The following is a 20,683-nucleotide window of genomic DNA, read 5'->3' as shown; positions in this document are numbered from 1 at the left end:
ATTCAAACAGCACAGAAATGCATTTAAACAGGCGCCACGGAGCCAGTTACATAATTACCTAACGTGCAAGGTCACAACGTGCTGTACTAAATCTTCCATGTATTGTAAACAGACAATTTCTGCAGGACAAAAGCACGGGAAACATTGTTTTGCTCACCTATTACAGTGGCCTCATCAAGAGCATCATTACAAGAACAGGATATGTGATTAGAGAGGAAAACTATGAATTTCATCCTCCCCCGGCATAACTAGAGGCATGGTGGTGGCCCCGCTTTTCATTACATTCAACGTATCTGTGATGGTTTTGGTCAAAGCTTCTGTCACAATTAGCTGCTTTCAGAAAATGTTAAAAAATTTACCACCACCACCACCCCCATCCTTTGCGGTACACTTCAGGACGCCAGGCTTTCACTACCTTTCAGCAAGCCATTCCTCCTCACAGGCCATCGGCTCTCCATCCCTCAGCCCTTCTCACAGCAAGCACCGTGGTTTCATTTACACAGAGCTCGTGTTTCTGCCATCTGCCCACCATATTGGTGGTAAGGTCTGAAAAAGCACAGAACAAAGCAGAGCTTGTCTCTCTCCACCAGCCAATATGAAGCCCGTACTGGCACCCAGCAGGCAGTCTCTACATCAACAACTAGTCAGTAGTCTGTGAAGGCTAAAAACAGCAAAAGATCTTCTCGTTTCTAAGAAAGAATTTAAACAGAGTTGAGACTATATCAAGACCTGGAAAAGGGCTTATTGAAAAAGAAGGGGGGGGGGAGAAAAGACCCCATCAACTACATGTGCGATAAAACTAAGGCAGCACAAAAATCCAACTGACATGCAGGAACCAAAGATTTATTCATCCCCCTTCTGCGAAGATCCTTGACTTACAGCTATTCTAGAAGCCTCTTCTAATTCCAGGTATTGACTGGCTGTGCTGGCACCACCCCTCGAAGCAGACGATAAATTTACTGGTGCCCACATTTCTGGGCTGGTTGCTGCACATATTACTACAGCCAGCCACGATGTTCAGATAGCAGCTTCCAGCTCCTGACTGTGTCGCTGTGGCTGCTGGAGCAATGGGGCTGTTCAGCCTGCCCTTGGGAGGGCATGGACCCATGCAGTCTCTGGGTTCAGGTTTGCAGTGCTTTAATAAATGTGCTGTCTGATCAACTGTTTGTTCTTGACTGGTGCAGTTGCATCATAGACTCGCTAATGGCATCACAGTGGAAGTTTTGTCACAGTCATACTTTCCTGTTACAGCAGTCAGGAAGAAAAGACAGCTCCTGGGAAGAAACCATAATTAAAAAGCAAATATGTTTGTGTGCAATGAGTTAACACAGGCAAAAACTACGTAAGAGGAGGATGCAGGACTTCAATATGGTCAAAAGCTTTTCCAGAAATGGAAATTCTTTACTGGGAGCTTGGGGGAGGCACTCAGACAATTATTATCTCCCATTCAGTTTGAGACTGTGCAAGCAGCTAAGACTGAAGACACCAGTTTCAGTCAGTAAAGTCAGTTGCTTCATGCTAGAAGCAGATATTGCAGTGATAATAGGTGATGTCTATGGCATTACTGTAAAATAAACATCTTTGAACAGACTAAAAGGAAATTTCCAAAACTAGACCTTATGTCAATGAAAAACAAAAATACCACAGGGTGCTCCATCACTCCCTCAGTTTGGAGTCTACCTTCTTTTTCCAGTGATGAGGGCCATAAAACAGTAAAAAACCCAAAATCCGATCCCACAGAACGGAGCATTTCTGAATAGGTGCTAACAATCTGGAGATGAGCCTCAGTTGGACGTTTAGTAAACAGCTGCTGGAATAAAACTCATGTGTGACACAAACCAACCGAATACACGCATTGATCTTGCCATCTCAAGGGGATTCACAGTCTACTGCATTACACAGTTCCTTTATCAGTTATCAAAGACAGAAAAAGGAAGTATGACTGCAGACTGGAAAGAGCTAATTGTTCAAAAAAAAAGGCAAATAAGTATTAAAAGAAGCAATAAATCAGAGAACTGAAACGAGTCTTGTAATTTTCAGATTAAAATAAATTAACATGGTCTGAAAATTAAAAACATCCCAGATTAAAACTCAGTCAGCCACACCATTAGTACATTCCTCCCAGACTGAGTGGTCTGAGGAATTTATACATTTGGCATCGTATAAAATGTGCTATTCCTGGCAGGACTTCGAAACAGGGGAAGTGAAAGGGCCAGCAAGACAGGCACAGCAACAGGGCCAGCCTCAAAGGAGATGGGGGAAGGAGCCATAGAGCTGCCCTGCCAGATTTTAATCACAGGCTGGCCGTTGTCTTTCACCAATAAGACTAAGTAAAAGCACGTTACGCTTAAACACAGTATTCACCTCTCCAAGTCAGTCCCCTTGCTGCTCACTCGCTCTTTTCCCCGGCATAAGTAGCTAATCAGCTTTCAGTTATTTTTAACGTGTTCATTAAGGGCCCCACGACACGATCCTCAAGAGTACAGGTGCTAATAAACTACCTGCACCATGCAGCCCTCTACTACATGTCCTGGCTGCAATTGCCATTTCAGCCATCTGCTATTGGGCTAACTGGGTCGACAGTTGGTTAAGATTACTGAGCACCACTATGGGCTATTTGCTGGCATTAAGTATTTTATGTCCCGAACCCAGAGCGTCAAAGAGGGTTAACAAGACAAGCTAATCAGCCTGCCCTTTGATCAACCTACAGCTCTGATACACGTTGCAATTTGTAGGAAATCCACAGCAAGTTTAATCACGTAATATTTCTGGGTGACAACACATAGACTTCTTTTTGTTCATTTAATTAAAAAGTACAAAAGCCATGAGTAGGCAGAGACATCCCTTTTATGAGGTTTAACATGGAGCAATTCTGAACTACAAAATATTTTTTTTTTTCCTTTTTCCATACTAAGGCAACTCTTCTGGAAAAAAAAACCAACCAAACAACAAAAACAATAGCAAATTCTTTTCCCACAAGGAAAAGCAGCTTTATACACAAGATTATCTTCCACCCACTAAGCAGCTGGTCCTCCTCAGGGGGATGGAAAGACTTGGGAGGTGTCTGTCACACACCAGCAAAAACATAGAGGGCAAAGAGAAACTGAAAGACACACCAAAAAAATAGAAACTCCTGAACTACCAGGAGGTATTGGACAGAAGGACTCTTAAAAATGACCATGTTTTCCAACAGCAACAGCATCTATGTAGGAAACACAAAGCACTTCTTGGTTGGCATTGATTTTTTTGATGTTTTGAGCATTCATTGCAAGCATACTGCTCCCTTCCAATTTTTAGGAAGAACTCCCACTTTTTAGAAAACAAGGCAACTCATGTCAAGTATACAAAAGAAGTCCTTTACCAAATTCCTGGGTGAAAGGAAAAGAAAGACTACGAAGTTACTGGCATCTGTTCAAACAAGCTACATGGCAGGGGATATTAAATGTACCAACTCCATCACACAGCTCCAATAATTCAGTTTATTGCCATAGATCAATCTCCATCAACCCAAGTCAGCCTTCATGAGTTACTGTTAGACGTTGATCTGTGCCTCTACAACAGAAGGTCATTATACCTGTCTCTCATTAAGGACTGGAGAAGTGAGAGTTTGACTGCATAGCAATCATTCACTCCAGCAAAAGAGGGAGAAGAGCTGTGCTTAGGAACAGGTTTGTTCTGCTTCTCTACAATTAACCAAATTGTTGCCCAAGATAACATCGGCCTAAAGACTATTTCTTACTGAAAAGGGTGTTATGCCTAAGGTGCTCTCATCTATTCCAAAACGTGTTCAAGAGAGCTAGCCACCTCATGGCAGTGGCTCATGGGGGTCCTGGGTGCTGCGAGGGAGGGAGAAGAGCTGCAGAAGTGTGCTCATCAGAAGATATTTTGGAATGAATTCTCCAGCTGCTCCTGACATAGACCAAAAAAACAAATAGAAACAAAACAAAATACCTGCCTCAGAAGACAAACAAGGGAACCGGCGCCACTGCAGCAAGAAACTATTCTCCAGTTCCCTTCTGAATCCCAACCATGTTAGCTCTGCAGACCCTTTGGCATACCTGGCATCATGTCCCACCCCACTCCCTCAGTTCCCTGAAGATCAGAAGAACAAGCTGCATTTGCAGATGTAGAAAGAAAAGATCCTTTAGGTTTAGAGGCTACGGAATCTGTTCCTAAAAGGAAAGGCAAATGCAATATGATGAATCAGACGTGCAACGCTGATGTAAAAGCAAAGACACTAAGAAGAAAGGAAGGGAATGATAACAACCAAAGAAAGAATTTCTCCAAACTTCACACATCCTAATGTTGCCCACTTCCTTTGTGCTCCCTTAATTGAATTTTTGTCCATCTAAATAAGCATGTGTAATGGGAACGCAGCTCATGACCTTGCTCCCATTACCGTATCTTGCATTTAACTGAAATGTGTAATCCCATGGAAGGCCAGACGTTAACCCATTTGGGTGGGGTGACTATTATTACAAGCTTTGTATTTTTCCTAAAGCTCCAGCTGCTGGAACCATAAGACTCCGTGAGAATCCAAGGGTCTCAGTTGCTAGATTTTTGTTTTGTTTATTTTAAAAGATATCTCAAGTTCTCATGCTTGTGGAGAATAAATAAATAAATAAATATATTTTAAAAGCTTGAAAACATGACTTGCAAGTTCCTTAAAGGCTCAGAAACCAGAAGAGGAGAAAAAATACTTTCAATTTTTTAAAAAAGATTCATAATTCTTTTAAGCTAGTTTCCTAACTGCTAATGCCTTGGTGGTTTTTATTCTGCAATATTTTCTCTCCAACAGCAATTTTTTGCAGAATCGAACTATTCCTGATGAAAGTGATAGGTTATAGGGCCCAATCTTGCTGTAGCTTTACTGAAGGTGATCATCTATTTGATGACTCCGAAGTCATTTCTCTTCCATGCATATAAGGAGATGTAAAACTATTTCACGGGTTACTTTAGACCACAGTGCAGGAGATGAGGGGGAGAGACATGGATCTGCTATCCCAAGACTTTTTAGATAAAATCTAAAATAGGTAACAAAACATTTACGTAGCCTCAGAACAAAAGAACCAGGCCACAGTTCATCTTCAGGCTTGTGTCTATCACCTAATCAATGTCAAAGATAAACAAATGCCTGGGTGGGCACAGAATTAAGCTACTTCACTCTCCATGGGCATCTCTGTGGGAATTCACTGGAATGCCTTATCTACAATACCAACACCATTAATTTCAAGAAAAAAAGAAACAACTCATTGCCTTAAAATTGCTTCATTACTTTTTAATGGTGATTTCAAATTATTTTATGACTATGCTTTAAGCCTCATCACCTGATTCATGGGGTTTATTTGGTTTTGAAAATGCCTTTTAGAACTAGAATAGTAGCTTAATGATGCAATGTGTTTTACGTGGTAGCACTAGATGACAATACAAGCGCCGCACCATGCAGCATGCTAGCAAGACAGCCAGCTGTATCCCCTCCACCAGAAGAGTAAAATTAGTTGTCAGAACTAATTTTCTTCCTAGTTGTTATGAAAGAAGTTGAGATATACTTTGTCCAGCTCTAATGTATGTATGTTTTCATTGAGAAAAAGAAAACAACATTTTTTTTCTAAACAGTTTCCAGGCTCAGGAGCCTCAAGTTACAGAGCACAATAAGCAACACAGGATCATCAGTAATAATGATGAGAGAGAGAGAGAGAGAGAGAGAGAACGAAGTGCAAGCAAGAGAGCACGTGTGTGCGCGTATGTATTATTATATCAAGCTATGCATAAGCACAGCTTGGCCAAATTAATTTTTCAGTTAAACTCCCATTACTGAAACAGAGATTACATGCAATTAATTAAAAAATACCTTCTAATGATGCTCACTGAGTAAAGCATACTAGAGCTATGTAACAGTAATGGAAACATTTACCATAATTCACTTAGACCACTGTGCTAGCTAAATAGGTTAACTATTAGAGAAGAGAGCAGAGGAGTGCACTGCCATCTCACCGTTATGCTGCAATCCCAGGAAGTCTGACTGGCTGAAGTGGATCCACTCAGTTCACAGAGCTGCTTCAAAAAAAGATCCAGCCATTTTCAAATGTGCTGCTAGGTTTCCTCTCCCTTCTCTGCGGCATCAAATGCTACTGACCACAGCTGGAAAAGCGATACAGAATGGGATAGAGCCCTGGCTTCTAACAGTACAAACCCTCTTATGAGAAGTTATTAAAAAATATCTTCTCCATTTCACCCACAAGAACACTTAATGACTCCCCAAAAAAATTTCTTGTCAGTGTAGATCTTAGCCTGAATGCTAAAGCCAGCGATTAAGCCCAGCCTTTTCTACATAGATTGCAATACCACAGCATAATGCAAGAACCAATATAGAAAAAAATGAAGCACCTACTCTTGAAGCATCCTCAATTTTTTTTTATTTTTTAACATGTCTAAGGAATTAACGATCAATTGCTTTCATCTTCAGGGGAGTGACTTCTCAGACCAAAGGAAGGAAGGAAAGAATTGTTTCATTTGGCATTCTCTTGTATCAGAACATTTACCAAACAGTTCTTACGTAGAGCCTGTCATGGTGATTCATTTTATTGCATCCAAGCCCCTCATACTGCCCCAGTAGGTATTCCAACTACAAATGAGTCATGAAACCCCATGAAATCCCTATGTGTTGCGTAGGGAAGGCTGAATTCTCCACCAAAGGAATTTCAGGAAAAAAAAGAAAAAGAAAAAAAAAAGTATGCCACCATTACTTGGGGGGCTGGAAAAAGAAAAAGAATACATGAATAAATAACGTAGAAGTAAACAGAGCCCTTGCTGTGTTGAGCACAGCTGTTCTACAGCATTTATGAAGTCTCTAGTTACATAGTTAGGGCCATTTCCCCAAGGAAAGAAATGCACTGTATTGCACAATATGGGAATATACACACATAGGGAATATGCATTGACTTATTAGCGGTGAGAAAAAAAAATTAAAAAAAAAAAAAAATCAATCTACAACAATTCTAAGCAAACAACCAACCTGACACTGTCAGAGGATTTGCATGGAGATGATCACACTGGAATCAGGATTCTTACATCAACATTCAACTTACCATGTCAGACATCTACCTATGCACAATAAATTTTACCTCTTTGAAGCAGTTATGTGGATTAGAGAACAAACTATTATAAATTGCAGACACTGAGTAAATCATTGCCCTTGCTCAATTCTAAAGTAGAGAACAAGCTGTTCTGCTTTGCTCTGGAGTTCTCAGCCATGTTCAGCATGTGCACTGACTTTGTGTATGTGTAATCTGCTGACCTATCCATTCCTGCACAGAGATGTGAAGACAAGAAGTTAAATAACAATTATGGTGGCATTAAAAGATGCCCAAAAAAGAAAATATGTAGGAAATGGATGAGGTACAGCATACTGATGGAGCAGAGCCATAACATGGCCATAGGGTTGTTCACTTTAAACTACATTAAGTCAGAAAGCACAATTTTCCATTGAACTCAGAGCAATCCATAGGCAGTGCCGCTCTCTGTTTTCTCAGGGCAACAATAAACAACCAAAACAGCAGCAAACTAAGTGGGAAATCATATTTTCCAGCAAGCATGATGGCACAAGACACTGGTATCCATTTTCCAGCTCTGAAAATGGGCATATACAAACACGTAGCTAACGGCACAATCTTTTAAGAACCAAGACTACATCTTCTCAACTTGATGCAGTGCAGTACAGAGCGTGTTCAAATACTTAAAACAATATAGCTGAAGAGTGAGCCAGGGTTCATTTGCTCAGTCAGAGAAAAGTCATATTGCTTCTGGTAAGAAAACCATCTTCGATTTAGCCACGTCTCAGTGTACATATATTTCTCTGGCACTATGTAAGTACCATAAACAACTATCTTACTCTTGTGTTTAGTTCCTTCAGATTTATTCACACAAGTCACCCCATCTGTTGCAAGACCAGGTTTTCTGCCTAACGTTTACAGCTGATCCTGGTGTGACAACTTCATTCTGAAAACGAAAAATCCCTGCTTTCCAGTTCAAGAAAGCAAACGATTAGTCAGAGCAATCTCCTGGCGGTAAGAAACCACTGATTGAGTTTTTACTCCACCCAATTCAAAGGTCAGAGAGTAGTTTTCCATCCTACATTACTCTGTACCACGCAGACCAGGAAGCTGAACCAAGTCTTCCACATCTCAAGCCAGTCCCTTAACTGCTTACCACACATCTGCACACTCACGTGCACCCACTTTGTCTCTGAATTTCTTCAGAACTCTCTCTTGCAAACGTATTCCCCCAAAAAAACATTATCAAAACTGATGAGTCTTGCAAAAGACTCTGGCTCCAAAAAGAAAAAACATTTCAACAAAAATTCAAATCCAAGTTTTCTGAGGAACACTAGTATTGTCAGCAATTGCCAAGATAACAAAACCAAAGTGCACCGGCAGAGTAAAACTAGTAATACAAGATCATGAGCTAATGAGGATGGGAAACAGACTTCTGTGGTATTACATTTGTATTGCTCAATGCTCGTGCGATTTCAGGTGGTGTTAGATAGATCTGTAGTCTTCACTGTTACACTGGCATGCGTCTAGAGCAAATACTATGCACACAACAAAGTTGCTCTGATATCTTCAGGAGTGCAAAGATGAGTTAATCAAAGTTAGACATAAAATAAATTTTAACATAGCCTATTTTTTAAACTGTCAGGAGAAAAAGCATTCTGTTTAAAAAGCCATTTTACTTCCATTGACTGCAGGGAGGGAAAAAGGAAAGAAAAAGGAAAAAAAAAATAATCAAAAGCCACATTCCTACTCCTTTGCCTTCTTGAATGAATCCATTATGAGGCTGAAAAGGAGATTTAATTAAATCAGTTCCACTTACCAACCAAACCCTACCTGTTTCTTTGCCAGAGACACCATTCCTTCTTGTTCCCAAAGGGGTGTTGGGAGGAGGGAGAGAAGAAGAGCAAAACTGGATTTTAAGAACAGGAAAGCAGAAGGTGCTTTTACTTTCTATTACCCAATGAAAAAAACAGTGGGGAAAAAAAAAAAACCCAGCAATATCAAGTCATTCATTTGTGCCAAGGCACCACTGCTACGACTCTTCTCGTGAGGATGCAGGATACCACATGCAGAACTCTTGGATACTAAAAATAAATAAATATTCTAAAAGGGCTTCTGCTGAATTGTACTTTCACAGCAGAAGCTGGACCAGGTCCAAGAAGAACCATGAAACTGAGGCTTTCTGTATATTGCAGCCATTAAAATATGCAGTAAGTTACATGCCTGCAAGAAAACCCTGTACTGTGGTAGCCCCTGCTAAACCTCATAACCATCTCTTTCTCCTCAACTGTTGTACGAGGGGAGAAAAATTATTACCCACTGAAAATTAAGAATCAACTTCTTTAAACAGATGAGTCAGCAGATGTAAACCCCAAGCTGCTGACATCACCACACACATACAGAGACCACCTAGGAATTACTGCAAGCATGCTACCGTCCTGAAAACAGCAAATAAAGCAGAACGATCTCCGTGATGGTAGGTGGTGTTTTACTGTGATTACCCCCAGGGTAACAGAGCCTCTGGTTACCTCAAATATTCCGACTACGATGGATTTCGTTCCTCAAAAGTTTTCATGTAGCATCAGCTCATGCCTAGTTGCTTTTGACAACGTGTTTGGCCTTGCTCCCGTACCCTGAGCAGACAAAATGGGTCCTAGCACTGTCCGGGGCTCTGCAGTAGCTGCTGAGAGCAGAGGGGAATCCACTTCTGCAGAGGCACAAGTCACCACGGCCCAGCAGGCCGCCGCGGCTCAGAGGCACGCGGTCGGCAACAGCCTTCACCGACTGCTTTGAGGTGGCTCACGTATCGTCGGCGATCGGCAGCTGGGGAACCTTAACTGTCAAATTATATCGCCCTCAGTTGGGATTTTTGCGCTGAACTAAAACAGCCCTGGAGTCAACCGGTTGGATGAGGAAAAGAAGAACAACACAGCGCTCTCAATATGCTCGCTGCAGATAACATTAAAAACATGCCACTGTGTCACTCCCCACACCGCAAAAGAAAAATGCCATTATTAAAATAATTTGCTGATAAAACACCTATGGGGTAAGTTGGGCTTGACTGGAGCCGCCCACCCGCGTAGGCCCGCTGCCAGGCCCGGACGGAGCCGCGAGGCCACGCTCACGCCGCGCCACGCCAGACCCCCGGAGCGGCCCAGAGCGGCACCAGGCCACGACACAGCCCCCCACAACCTGGCTCTGCCCCAAGTTTCACTTCTGCAGGAGGACAGGGAAATCCAAGGCCACCCATCCCCGAACCTCTGTGGGCTGCCTGAGCTTCGCAAAGCTCAACAGTTGCCCAGTTCGATAATAAATCACGCTGCCGTCTCTGCCTTGACATTACAATGTAGGTTCACATTCACTACTGGACACATACCATGCCGCAGCAGGACGCCAATTCTCACAAGCAAAAGATCCAGCCAGTTAAACAGAAAAATAAATCTCAGCTGCTAATAGGAGAGAATGAATTTTCAGTCTAATAGCTGCAACCTTTCTTAGGAATTTTTTTTTTTTTAAGGTTGAAATAATTCAGACCTAGAAGAGTCCTGTTGTGCCAAGCACAGTAAGTTGGATCCAGAGCCACATTTGAAGTAGGCATCTGGCTTACTAATAAAAGACTCTGCATTTTGCACTCTACCTAAATGTCAGTATAGAGGAAAATCTCACCATGGCAATGCCTACAGCCTTAACAAATTCCTTTGACAGTAAAAACTTAATACCACCTTATAGACACAGAAAACAACATTTGTAATATGGACAGTATGGATAAACTCGGAAAAGATCCCAGCAAACTGTTCTTTACTTTTTCTTCTGTTTCTTTAAACAAAGAGGAGAAAAAGTAGATGAAGGAGCTGCTCACTATCTGTTTTGTAGATTAAGGTGACACTGACAAATGAACAGTCAATTTGCCAAAAATTCAAAGAATTAACTTTGTAAAAGGAAACAGAGATACTGAATGTATTACAGCTTGCCTCTGACTTTATAATGCAAAGCACTGTGCTTAACAATGAAAATCAGAAAGCCAATCTGACTTGAAAACAGATCCGTCTGCATTTTACTGTAAGCGGTAAACAGGAGAAAGGGGTTTTTGGGGTTTTTTTTGAAAGTATAAAATAACAGACAAAAAGCAATTTTTCCCACCTGCCATCAAACGGACTATCTGCCTTTTGATATTTGTGCCTTTTACAGCAAATAGGTTATTAATCACTTTCCTAATAAGCATTCGGTGCCTCCCCAGTAATTGTTTAGCCAGTTTATATTTGAAGTGCCTGTGCAACACATGCATTACCTGCCTGAGATAAAAGTTCATCCCTAGTCAAACAGCACACATTAGAGTTTGACTATGTAACTACATAGGCAAAAGAAACCGTCAGAAGATTCAGCATAGATGATTATACATTCTTAACAAAGGTTTAAAACAATTTCAAGCCCCATGGTGTTTTAGGTTAGGACACTGTTCTTCACAGTTATATGGGAATCTGCAAACGGAATAAAAATGAACAACAAGAAGACAGTGCTCAGCTACTCCGGCAGGGCTGTGTCGAAAGACCTACGCTGTATTTACCCCCAAGTCACATTAACAGATGCTGTTGGTCCTTTCAACTTTTCAAATAAATACCTATGAGCTTTCACAAGACCTCCAGTAAACCGATGTGGTCAAAATTAAGAACATTATTTTCAATTTTTACTAATATATAAAACCCTAGTCCCCTCTTCCTGATGCACTTTTGCATACTGTCCCGCCAGGGAATGAAAAAGGGTAAGGAAAACCAAAGTTACCTAACGTGACTTCGAACAGAGAGCCTCTGTTCGGAGGTAAAAACCAGGGAGTGTTTTTAAAATGTTGCAAGCTACCAGGACAGCTGATGGGAGGAACAGCGAGATTCACACTCAATGTCAGTGTCAATTCTGAGCTGTCACATGGCGTACCATGGAGCTAATCATTGCACATGTGAAATAATTGTCAGTTACTTCAGGCTGTCAAACATTTCAATGGAACATTGTCATCTCAGCGGCAGACAAGCAAAATAACTGTGTTTATGCAAGTCTATCCAAAACACACCTCATGAAATCCCAGGCTCTCAAGAGGGGGTGGAGGGCAGACAGATAGAAAGCACCCTTCATTTGCCCTTACCACATGCTGAAAGTTCATGACAAAGCCCTTAATACCACCCTTTGTGCCCATTTGTGCAGCGTACCTGCCTTACACTGCTGAAGTAATACAAATCCCTAAACCACAGTAGCGCAACACGGCCGTGTCTTAAAAGCCTTGTTATTTCAGCTGGCAAAGACAAAATGAAACTAAAAAAGAAATACACTGGTACATACAGAGCCTCAGCTCCGCAGGCAGGCTAGGCTGGGCCCATGTTTTGGTTATGGGATGGAGAAGATTCAAAGCCTACCATGGAAACAGAGCTGGTGCCAGCATGGCACTACTCCATTCGTTTGTAACACAGACGTCTTGGGCACTTCAGTGGGTCTACATCCACGCTGGGGATGCCAGCCAGTTTTATACTCCAGGGCAACAGCACAGATGTACCTGTGTGCTTGAAGCTGACAGAGGGACCCCTGCTGAGGACCATGACTAGCCCCTTCAGGACACCTCCCTTCCTCTCCTCACCATGGAGAGGAGTGTGTGTGCAGAGGCTTCGTTAACTCTACTCAAGGCTGTAGGGAAGCGAGCTCTGGGGATCCATCAGGTTCATCGGGAACGGGTGTCCTGTGACTGTGCGATGCTCCCCACAAGGAATAGACATTAGTGAGCCCTTCCCCTGATACTTAGAGAAAGAAACGGCTCAAATTTCGCCACTCTACACCAGCCACTGCAACACAGCACATGATGTTCATTCACCACCCTCATCCATTTTAGTAGCCACTTTATCTGTAGGATCAAGACTATGTATCCTTAGAGAGAAAAATACATATGGGCCTTATACATTTCTCACGGAGGTACAATTCTACTCTTCAAATAGTTAAATCATGACAAACCTCATACTGATGCAGTTCCCCTGGTGTAAAAGATGCTCACCACAAGTACATTTACCTTGCGCAAGAGCAGCTTAATCACCACTGATACTATTACATCCACATTAGGTAAATGCATTAGTAAGAGGGGAGTTACTTATCTATAAAGGGAGAACTAAAGTAGTAAGACACATGTACGTAGTCATTAGCTAAGCCCCTTCTCTTCTTCCAAGCCTCCTCCCTGTTCATTTTTTTTTTCAACCTTTTTTGTTCACCTTTACCTCTCCGCTCAAAATACTAATTTTTCTTTAAAATGTTTAAGAGAAAAGACAGAAATACTTTCATGTTTTACATGATGTGCCCAGACCTGGTCATTGCTCTGCTTCCATCCACATGCAGTGTTCAACACAAAATTGAGGTAACTGAAGCCCTGGCCATCAGGAGATTCAGTTTTTCAAAAAGCAGGTGCCCAGATAAATACCACCTGTCTGGACCATTTCACACACAGGAATGTTAAGTATTGGCCAGTCTTGCACGGATGCTAAATTGCCAAAACAAAGTCATCTGATTTTAACTAGCTGTTCTCCTGCAAAAAATTTGTAACTTGGTAAGATGGTATAGCTAATTTTCTTTGGGCAGCAATTGAACTGTAAAGCTAATAAACTATGACTTGGGTATTTCTGGAGTAATTTCAATTCCTTAAGCCTAAGCCAAACCCTCCAGGCCTTTTAGGAGGCTCTAACTTTGAATAGGATTCACCACCCTGTCAGAGACCATATAAATAATAAGAAAGCTGTTTCCCCACACACATCATAAGTGCAGTTCAAAAATCAGATGGTGCACACTAGTCATAGAACTGCAGCCCAGAAACCCTTCTTGCTTATCATCTTTTGCTGCCGTAAAGTGCAGTCAAGGCCACACCAGTATCTAAGGCTGTGCCAAGAAGCAATGAAATGGCCTACACTTACGTAGTACTACCCTGCAAGCAACTTTCCCAAGACTTTGCAAACTCTAAGAACTGATAGCACAAGTCTAGAAAACTGTAAAAGCTGGAAGAACCTATTAAGGAAAGATGAGACCAAGGACAGACACGGCAACAGCCTTCATATACATTAAAAAGATGGAACAAACAGCCCTGCATGCCTACTGGAATCTTGCAGGCTGGGAGGTTTTGGCTGACCATGCAGAGAGCCTTGGTGGAAGAGGAGCGCTGAAGTGCTAGAACAGGTTCCCCAAATCACGCCCATTGCTCAAGTTTCCCTGGCGTAACTGAGACAACCATTGGTTAGGATCATGCTGGGTAGAGTCAGTTCTACCAGTGGGATGAGAAAAGACTAAACAAGCTCTCAGAAGTCCCTTCCCGGCTGATTTTCTATGATGAGGAAAACAGTCTGTTTTACTAAGGACTGCAAGATAAGATTTTATCATGTCATGTCTCACAGAAGTGTTAATGAATGCTAATGGGGGAGGCAAAATGCTCCGCTACTCCTTTGGTAAGTCCATGCCTGGATTTTCTGATTTAAGTATGGGCAAGTCACCTACTTGGTCTACGCCAGAATTTATCCACCTCTAAAAGGACAACAACATTATTTCCTCTCTCCACCATCTGCTTGCAGTACACCGCACAGTCCTCAAGGCAGGGACTACTGACCGCTACAAGTAGTGCAAACCCTGACAGATGTTGTCTTGACCTGAGCTGGTACCTCCAGAGTTTTTCTGGTTATATCAGTACCTTGTGAGCACCATGACTGAGTAGGTTAAGAAAGAGCTGATAAACATGGTGTGGCACAGAAACCAAGGGGGAAATCTGAGGTTGAGACCAATTAAATCAGTCAAATGAAGACTTTTGGAAGGGCTCTCCAGCTCTGGAAAAGCTGAGATTTGCATCATGACCACAAATGGCCACGAGCTGCCTCCTCCCAATACTTAACATCTAAACCACTAGCACTATTAAAAAGGAAATATTTTTGTGAACTAGAACATGGAAAACAAAATTATTTATTTAAAAAAAAATAAGTTAGTCTCTGTTTCTGGAGGCCTGATTTTCATTAATGTAATATTTCTGTTAACAGCCTTGTCTACGTAAGGCATCTGTAGAAAGTTTTTATTGTTAACTTAATAGTGAAAATCTAATACAGGTTCTATTTGAATTTTCCTATTAAACTGACGTCAATGGCAGTCTGAGAATCAGATTGTTACAACCCAGACTATGAAACAAACATTCAAGTCAGATGCTATAAATGTAGCCATTGCACACTGGTAAGTGTGTTTTAACATTTTTAATCAGGTCTCTGGGTAGAGCCAAGATACACTTGGCATAGAGGTGAGGGGAAAAATTATAAAAATGTAGACATTTTTACTTGGAAAGTCAATTATAATTTATTTCCAGGAAGACTGAAAAAAATTTGGAATACACACAGAGAATTGCACTTGTGCAAGCATATGTACAAATACTGGAGCATGGTCAAGTCACTAGAGCTTGATGTCTTGATCAGCACTTGCCACACAACAGACTAAAGGTGAGATGTTATCTTTCCTGTAAGGTTACCTCCCCAGGAATGTATGTGTGGCACAGGGAACCCAAAAAGGAAGGGGGAATGAGGAGATCCTATGGCAGTGTTGGAGCAGCAGAAGGGACTTCATAGTGGTACAGAAGTAAGAAAAGGAAGGAGCATGTGTAGGGAGAGGAGATTTTGGTTGGAGATCAGAAGAGCTTCCCCAGAACAAGATTACAGGAGATTTGAAAATTCCACCTGGGATTTCCATCAAAGGGACAACGGGGTCCTACACCTCATCAAAACCCTTAGGTGGTTTGGAAGAAACTTGCCCTCCTCAAAGTTTCAGATTTTTATAAAGAGACTAGCAGAAAAACAGATAAAATAAACAAATCCTCGAGTTGTAAGAAAGTTGTGCTGGAAGAAAGATGGCTGGGACAGCCTTCTTGGCCTCTCCCACACGGGTGTCTGGAAATCTGCCAGCATGGGCACAGGGTCCCTGCAGCGGTCCCTGCACCACGCACGCTGCGGAGCCTGCCGCCAAAGCAGGCATTGCCAGGGTGCACCAAAACGCACAGCGCTCTAGTACGTGCTGATCGCTTCTCTTGCCAGAAGCCATGATAAGATCAGAGAGAGCTTAGAAGAGTAAACAAAAAGTCAACACACATACACATGGCTGTATTATTTGCAGTTGTTTACTGCTACCAAAGAGGGCCTGAACCCTTATCAGATTTGAAAACCTTTTAGGCATGTGTGAAAGCAGAATGAATCAGAGTAGAAAACCCGCAGTTTTATGTCATTTCTCCTGCAGAGGTGGATTACACGGTCACATTTTCAACTCAAACAGAAAGGAAAAGCACTGGAGCTTTGTGCTAATTAAGAAATTACTTTGAATATTATCCAAATCACGGATTCTTTTATTAACTAGAAAACCAGTTGGGCAAAAGCTTTCTCCTCTTCCAACCCACAAGGTACTTCTAGGTTGCAACTACTATTGCAAGGTACCTGCAATAATGAGGTTTGAAATCAAACAAGTTTTTAAATTAAAAGCAAACAAACAAAACTAAAATGCTTTAAAAAAAAAAGAAGATAAGTAACAGTTCACAGAACTTCAGACTGTTTCTTATTTGATGCTAAAGAGGCTGTAAGTTACACATGGATGTTAGAAAACTGAATTCTGTTCTCAGAAATATTTTTCAAGACTCTTGGCAATACTAACCAGCTTGGGCTTGGACATTAGATTAAGGAGAGATGCAGCACTGAAGGGAAACAAGCCCTGTGACCCATATTGTATGTTAGAGTAAGATCAAGGAATGGCAATGCCAGAGCAGGCACAGGCTACCTGCTGCAGACCTGATCTCTGTCTGGAAATTAGGGACACGCTGGAACACTGCGCTGGAAAATGGAGCGATGCCAATATACTGCAGTAGAGGATGAAGGTGCTGAAGTCCCCAAACCATCCCTCTCCCTTATAAATCCACATCTGTAAAATGCAAAGTCCCAACATTCAGAAAGAACTTATTTACTCGATGCAAAAATAAAAACATTCAGCTTTTTTCCAAGCAATGACCTGCTGAGATGCTGTAGGCACTGAACTCGTTACCCATCACAGCACACGGGAACGCAGCCCTGTTGTGATTACGCCTACGGACATTTGCTTTGCGCAGAGCACCAGGTTTCCTGTGCAAGGCTGGAAAGATCCTGAGCATGATTTATGGTATATTGTTACACCACCGTCTAGACATGACTTGCTAGCGCAGGAACCGATAACAGCAAGCCCATGACAATACAAGCTCAACAGAGGCTAACATACCCTGCCAACACTGCAGAGTCGGCATACCTCTCCGGGACAAAACCTCTCTTGCGTACAACATCCTCAGCAGACTGGCCTCCTACTCCCAACCTGCTTGAGGTGAGGGAAATGCAAACTGAACTTTTGGAAGCTGTGACGCAGCTTCCACAATCTTCCCTAGATCAGCTATGGGGATTTTACAGCCCCTTCGTGACACTTTGCCCAGCTGCAATGGGGAAGGGCTGTTCAAGTCATGGCTCCAGCTAACAAACTCACTCCAGGCTGGAGCTCACTCTGCAGTCAGCTCATCCACACACCAGGAAAGCACTGGGTGCCCACTTCAGGGTCTTGGAAAGGATTTGATGGCTTACTTTTGCCATACCAGTAAATGCCATTGCCTAGCCAAGATGCAGTTTACTTTGGCAGAAGACTCTGCAGAAGGATTAGCAACAGCACCAAGAGGACTTTCGTGCTTGGAATAAGTGCAGCTACACCTGGGCTTCTGTTGACAGAATTGTGCTGCTAAGAGTGGGGGGGAAATGGCTTCCTGACCAACCCAAATATGCCAGCAAAATCAGTAAGCATGGGGTCAGGCTTCAGAAGAAACCACACTGCAATTCCTGGCACCCGTTGTTATAGTGGAAATTTCAATCACAATAACCTGCAGTAATTAAATGGACCACGGAAGGACTTTTGCCCTCAGGGAAGGGATAAAAAGAATAATATTTCCTTCAACGAGCTGGAGTACATCCAGCACCGGCACAACTGTGTAGGACTGGGTGTAGCGGCATCAACATCTCACGCGACAGCCACTGGCAAGGAAACCAGATAAAGAAGTGTGGGAAATCTGAGTGCTTTTTATTTTCTCTTCAGTCACGTAACTTTTCCTTGATATCAGAAGCTCCTAGTCCAAGGCAAAGAAAACGAGTCAGCACAGCTGACTTGGAAGTCAGCTGGTATGCATTGCTGCATGGAGAGCTAGGTGTGAAGCCCAACGGCAAGCCTGGAGTGCTCCTGGAGGAGCACTCGCCCATTCTTCCTTCCTTCCTTCCTGCAGCAAGCTCATTTAAAACTTCACTTCTTCAACAGCAGGTCCTGGAACAAGTCTAGCCAGCCAGAACAGCCCTCAGAGGAAATAAAGGATGGAAAACTGAAGGCCTAAATAAGGAGAACAAGCTAGGTAGGCTCCCCAGAAGGTTCCCATCAACTGTTGCAATCCACACTTACACACAGCAAGCGTACAACAGCTAAGAAAAAAAAATCTCCCGTGCTTTAAGGTACCACCTTTAAAGCTTAAGGCTTTCTGCTCTGCCATTATTATTTCTTCATTTTGCAGACAGCAAAGATGCTGACAGCTACATCTCCAGGGCGTACCAAAGATGCTCCGACGGGACCAAATGAGCCCCCTCAAAGCGAAGCCTCAACAGCCCAGCTGAGTGCCTGAGCAGCTGGCTCGGAGAGCTGCTGGCGTGCAGCACTGGAGCTGGGGCCCAGAGCCCGGCTCAGCAGTCAGATGGGCGGGGAGGAGGGCACGGGAAGGCTGGGGCAAGCAATGAGGGGTCTTCCATTTCATACACTCACCTTCTTGAGTACAGACGGAGAATAGAGCAATTTCAGGAACAATGCACAGACATCTAAAAGCTCAGTATTTTAAAATCCATCTTCATTTTGGGAAGCTGAAAAGGGCTTCATCATTCAATGTAGTATAACATTCATTTTTCAGCCAGACCCACTTGTTATTCAACATGCAAGCTCCTAAAGCTGACAGGATGCGTCCTTTTCCTAGTCCACCCTTATACCAGCTTTTATGGAAACTATGTATCTAAAGAGACAAACAGTTACCAATTCTTCTTACAACAACATCCATCCTATTTTCTGTCATTCACTTGCAGCCTTGTTTAAAGACATGCGTGATTATAAATTTGATTTAATTCTTTCTGGTTGACTTAGCAAATCTTCCTCAAATCAAATGTTAGCCACACATACATTCTCTAAAACTTAATCCTTAGTAACATCCAAAATAATAAACTCTACAGTATTTTTATGAGTCAATTTGTCTACACTCCTGCCTACTAAATATCATCAAACTCCTTCCGTTGATCAGTTGGCACTAGCATTACTATGGCTAACTCTGGCCATGCTCATGTATTAAGCAGATCTACTTCTACTTGAATTTCTCACCTAATGCATTTGCAAGCTGTTGGGTTTTTTTGTGTTTTTTTGTTTTGTTTGGGGTTTTTTTTTTGGGGGGGGGGGGGGGGGGGGTAAATCCCTGCTTTAATAAACTGGGGTTTTTTTTGTCAGCAATGATTCTTTCTTCTGGACAGTAAAACCATAATTAAAGTCTTGACCCATATTAGACTGACTCTTAAAAAACAAAGTAAATAAGTATCGAGCCACAGTTACATTTCGCAGATGGAAACCAAAATAGAGGATAACAAATGGAGTCACATGAAGATTCAGTTATACACAGACCTCCTGATTGGCCAAAACATGCATGAACACATTATAGCCTCCGACTCAAAAAAAAAAAAAACAAACAACCAAACCACAACAAACACCCCAAAACAAACAAACAAAACAAAAGAAAAACCAAAAAAAACAACCAAACAAAAAAAACAACAGAAAAACAACCATGGGCCTGCTACAGAGCCAGCACCTCCAGCATTGCCACCATGGGCTCACAGAGACACTCTACAATTCCCTGCCTACAATTCCCTGAAGCAAGCCATCTAGGTAATCAATAGCACACTCTCTTTCCTCTCTAGGAGCTTGAAACACACCTTTCCTCTACATAGGAGAGATGAAAATGATGGCATATCTCTAAGGAGCAAAAAGCTATTCTGTTGCTATTCTTTTATTCTTCCCATTTGTCAAAAGCATCAAAGTACGGTCAACAGCCAGAGAGTGCAGGACCTTTCACAGCACTAAGCTCATAGATATATATGAGCAATAGGATTTAGTGTATCTGAAGTGTGCTAAGCAACAGCTGAAATTCAGAATGGAGGTAAGGACCTGCAACACCATTGACGTCAAGGGAACAAGACCACTACAGCAGACCTGACTCTGACCCAGAGCTTTTCTTCATGTGGGACAACCTGTAGCAGCACTGGGGGGGGGGTGTGTGTGTGTAGCTTCACACCTTCACTCTTTCCTTGGGAAAAGCTGCGCGGGGGCTCAGTCTGAGAGCTCACAGGTGTTACAGCCACCGGTGATGTGTCTATACACAAGCTGGGATCTTCAAAAACCTCCTCCAGTGCTAGTGCGTATTTTCTTCCTCCTTCTGCTTATAGACTTCTTCTGGGAGAGTTCCTGAAACCAACCAGCTATTCTTCCAAGTTCACTTGCAAATATCTCTATGCTTTCAATCTTTGTTTCAG

General features: G+C 42.4%; 1 protein-coding gene and 1 long non-coding RNA gene across 6 annotated transcripts in view; both read right to left on the bottom strand.

The window, feature by feature from the left end:
* The window catches only part of PDE3A (phosphodiesterase 3A), a 268,394-nt gene that overhangs the window by 214,624 nt on the left and 33,087 nt on the right, over positions 1-20,683 (bottom strand). Inside the window, exon 1 of one of the 5 annotated variants that reach the window (XM_075505821.1) lies at positions 9,581-9,684. The exons of 3 other annotated variants lie outside the window; for them this stretch is intronic. Coding sequence is in view for 1 of the 2 variants with exons in the window: in XM_075505813.1 (XP_075361928.1) it covers positions 8,886-8,909 (24 nt within the window). In the remaining variant the exon portion in view is untranslated. Of the gene's footprint in view, positions 1-8,885; positions 8,995-9,580; positions 9,685-20,683 lie in introns of those variants that run through there. One more of the 5 variants, XM_075505813.1, reaches the window with a different exon arrangement.
* LOC142411643 (uncharacterized) lies at positions 275-7,277 on the bottom strand. The gene is made up of 3 exons (XR_012776229.1): positions 7,089-7,277; positions 5,995-6,141; positions 275-546 (listed from the first exon to the last, which is right to left on the bottom strand). It is a non-coding gene; the product is annotated as an uncharacterized LOC142411643 (long non-coding RNA).

The sequence above is a fragment of the Mycteria americana genome, chromosome 1, assembly GCF_035582795.1.
Source record: "Mycteria americana isolate JAX WOST 10 ecotype Jacksonville Zoo and Gardens chromosome 1, USCA_MyAme_1.0, whole genome shotgun sequence".
Classification (NCBI taxonomy): Eukaryota; Metazoa; Chordata; class Aves; order Ciconiiformes; family Ciconiidae; genus Mycteria; species Mycteria americana.
This window is presented reverse-complemented; position numbering and strand designations above follow the sequence as displayed.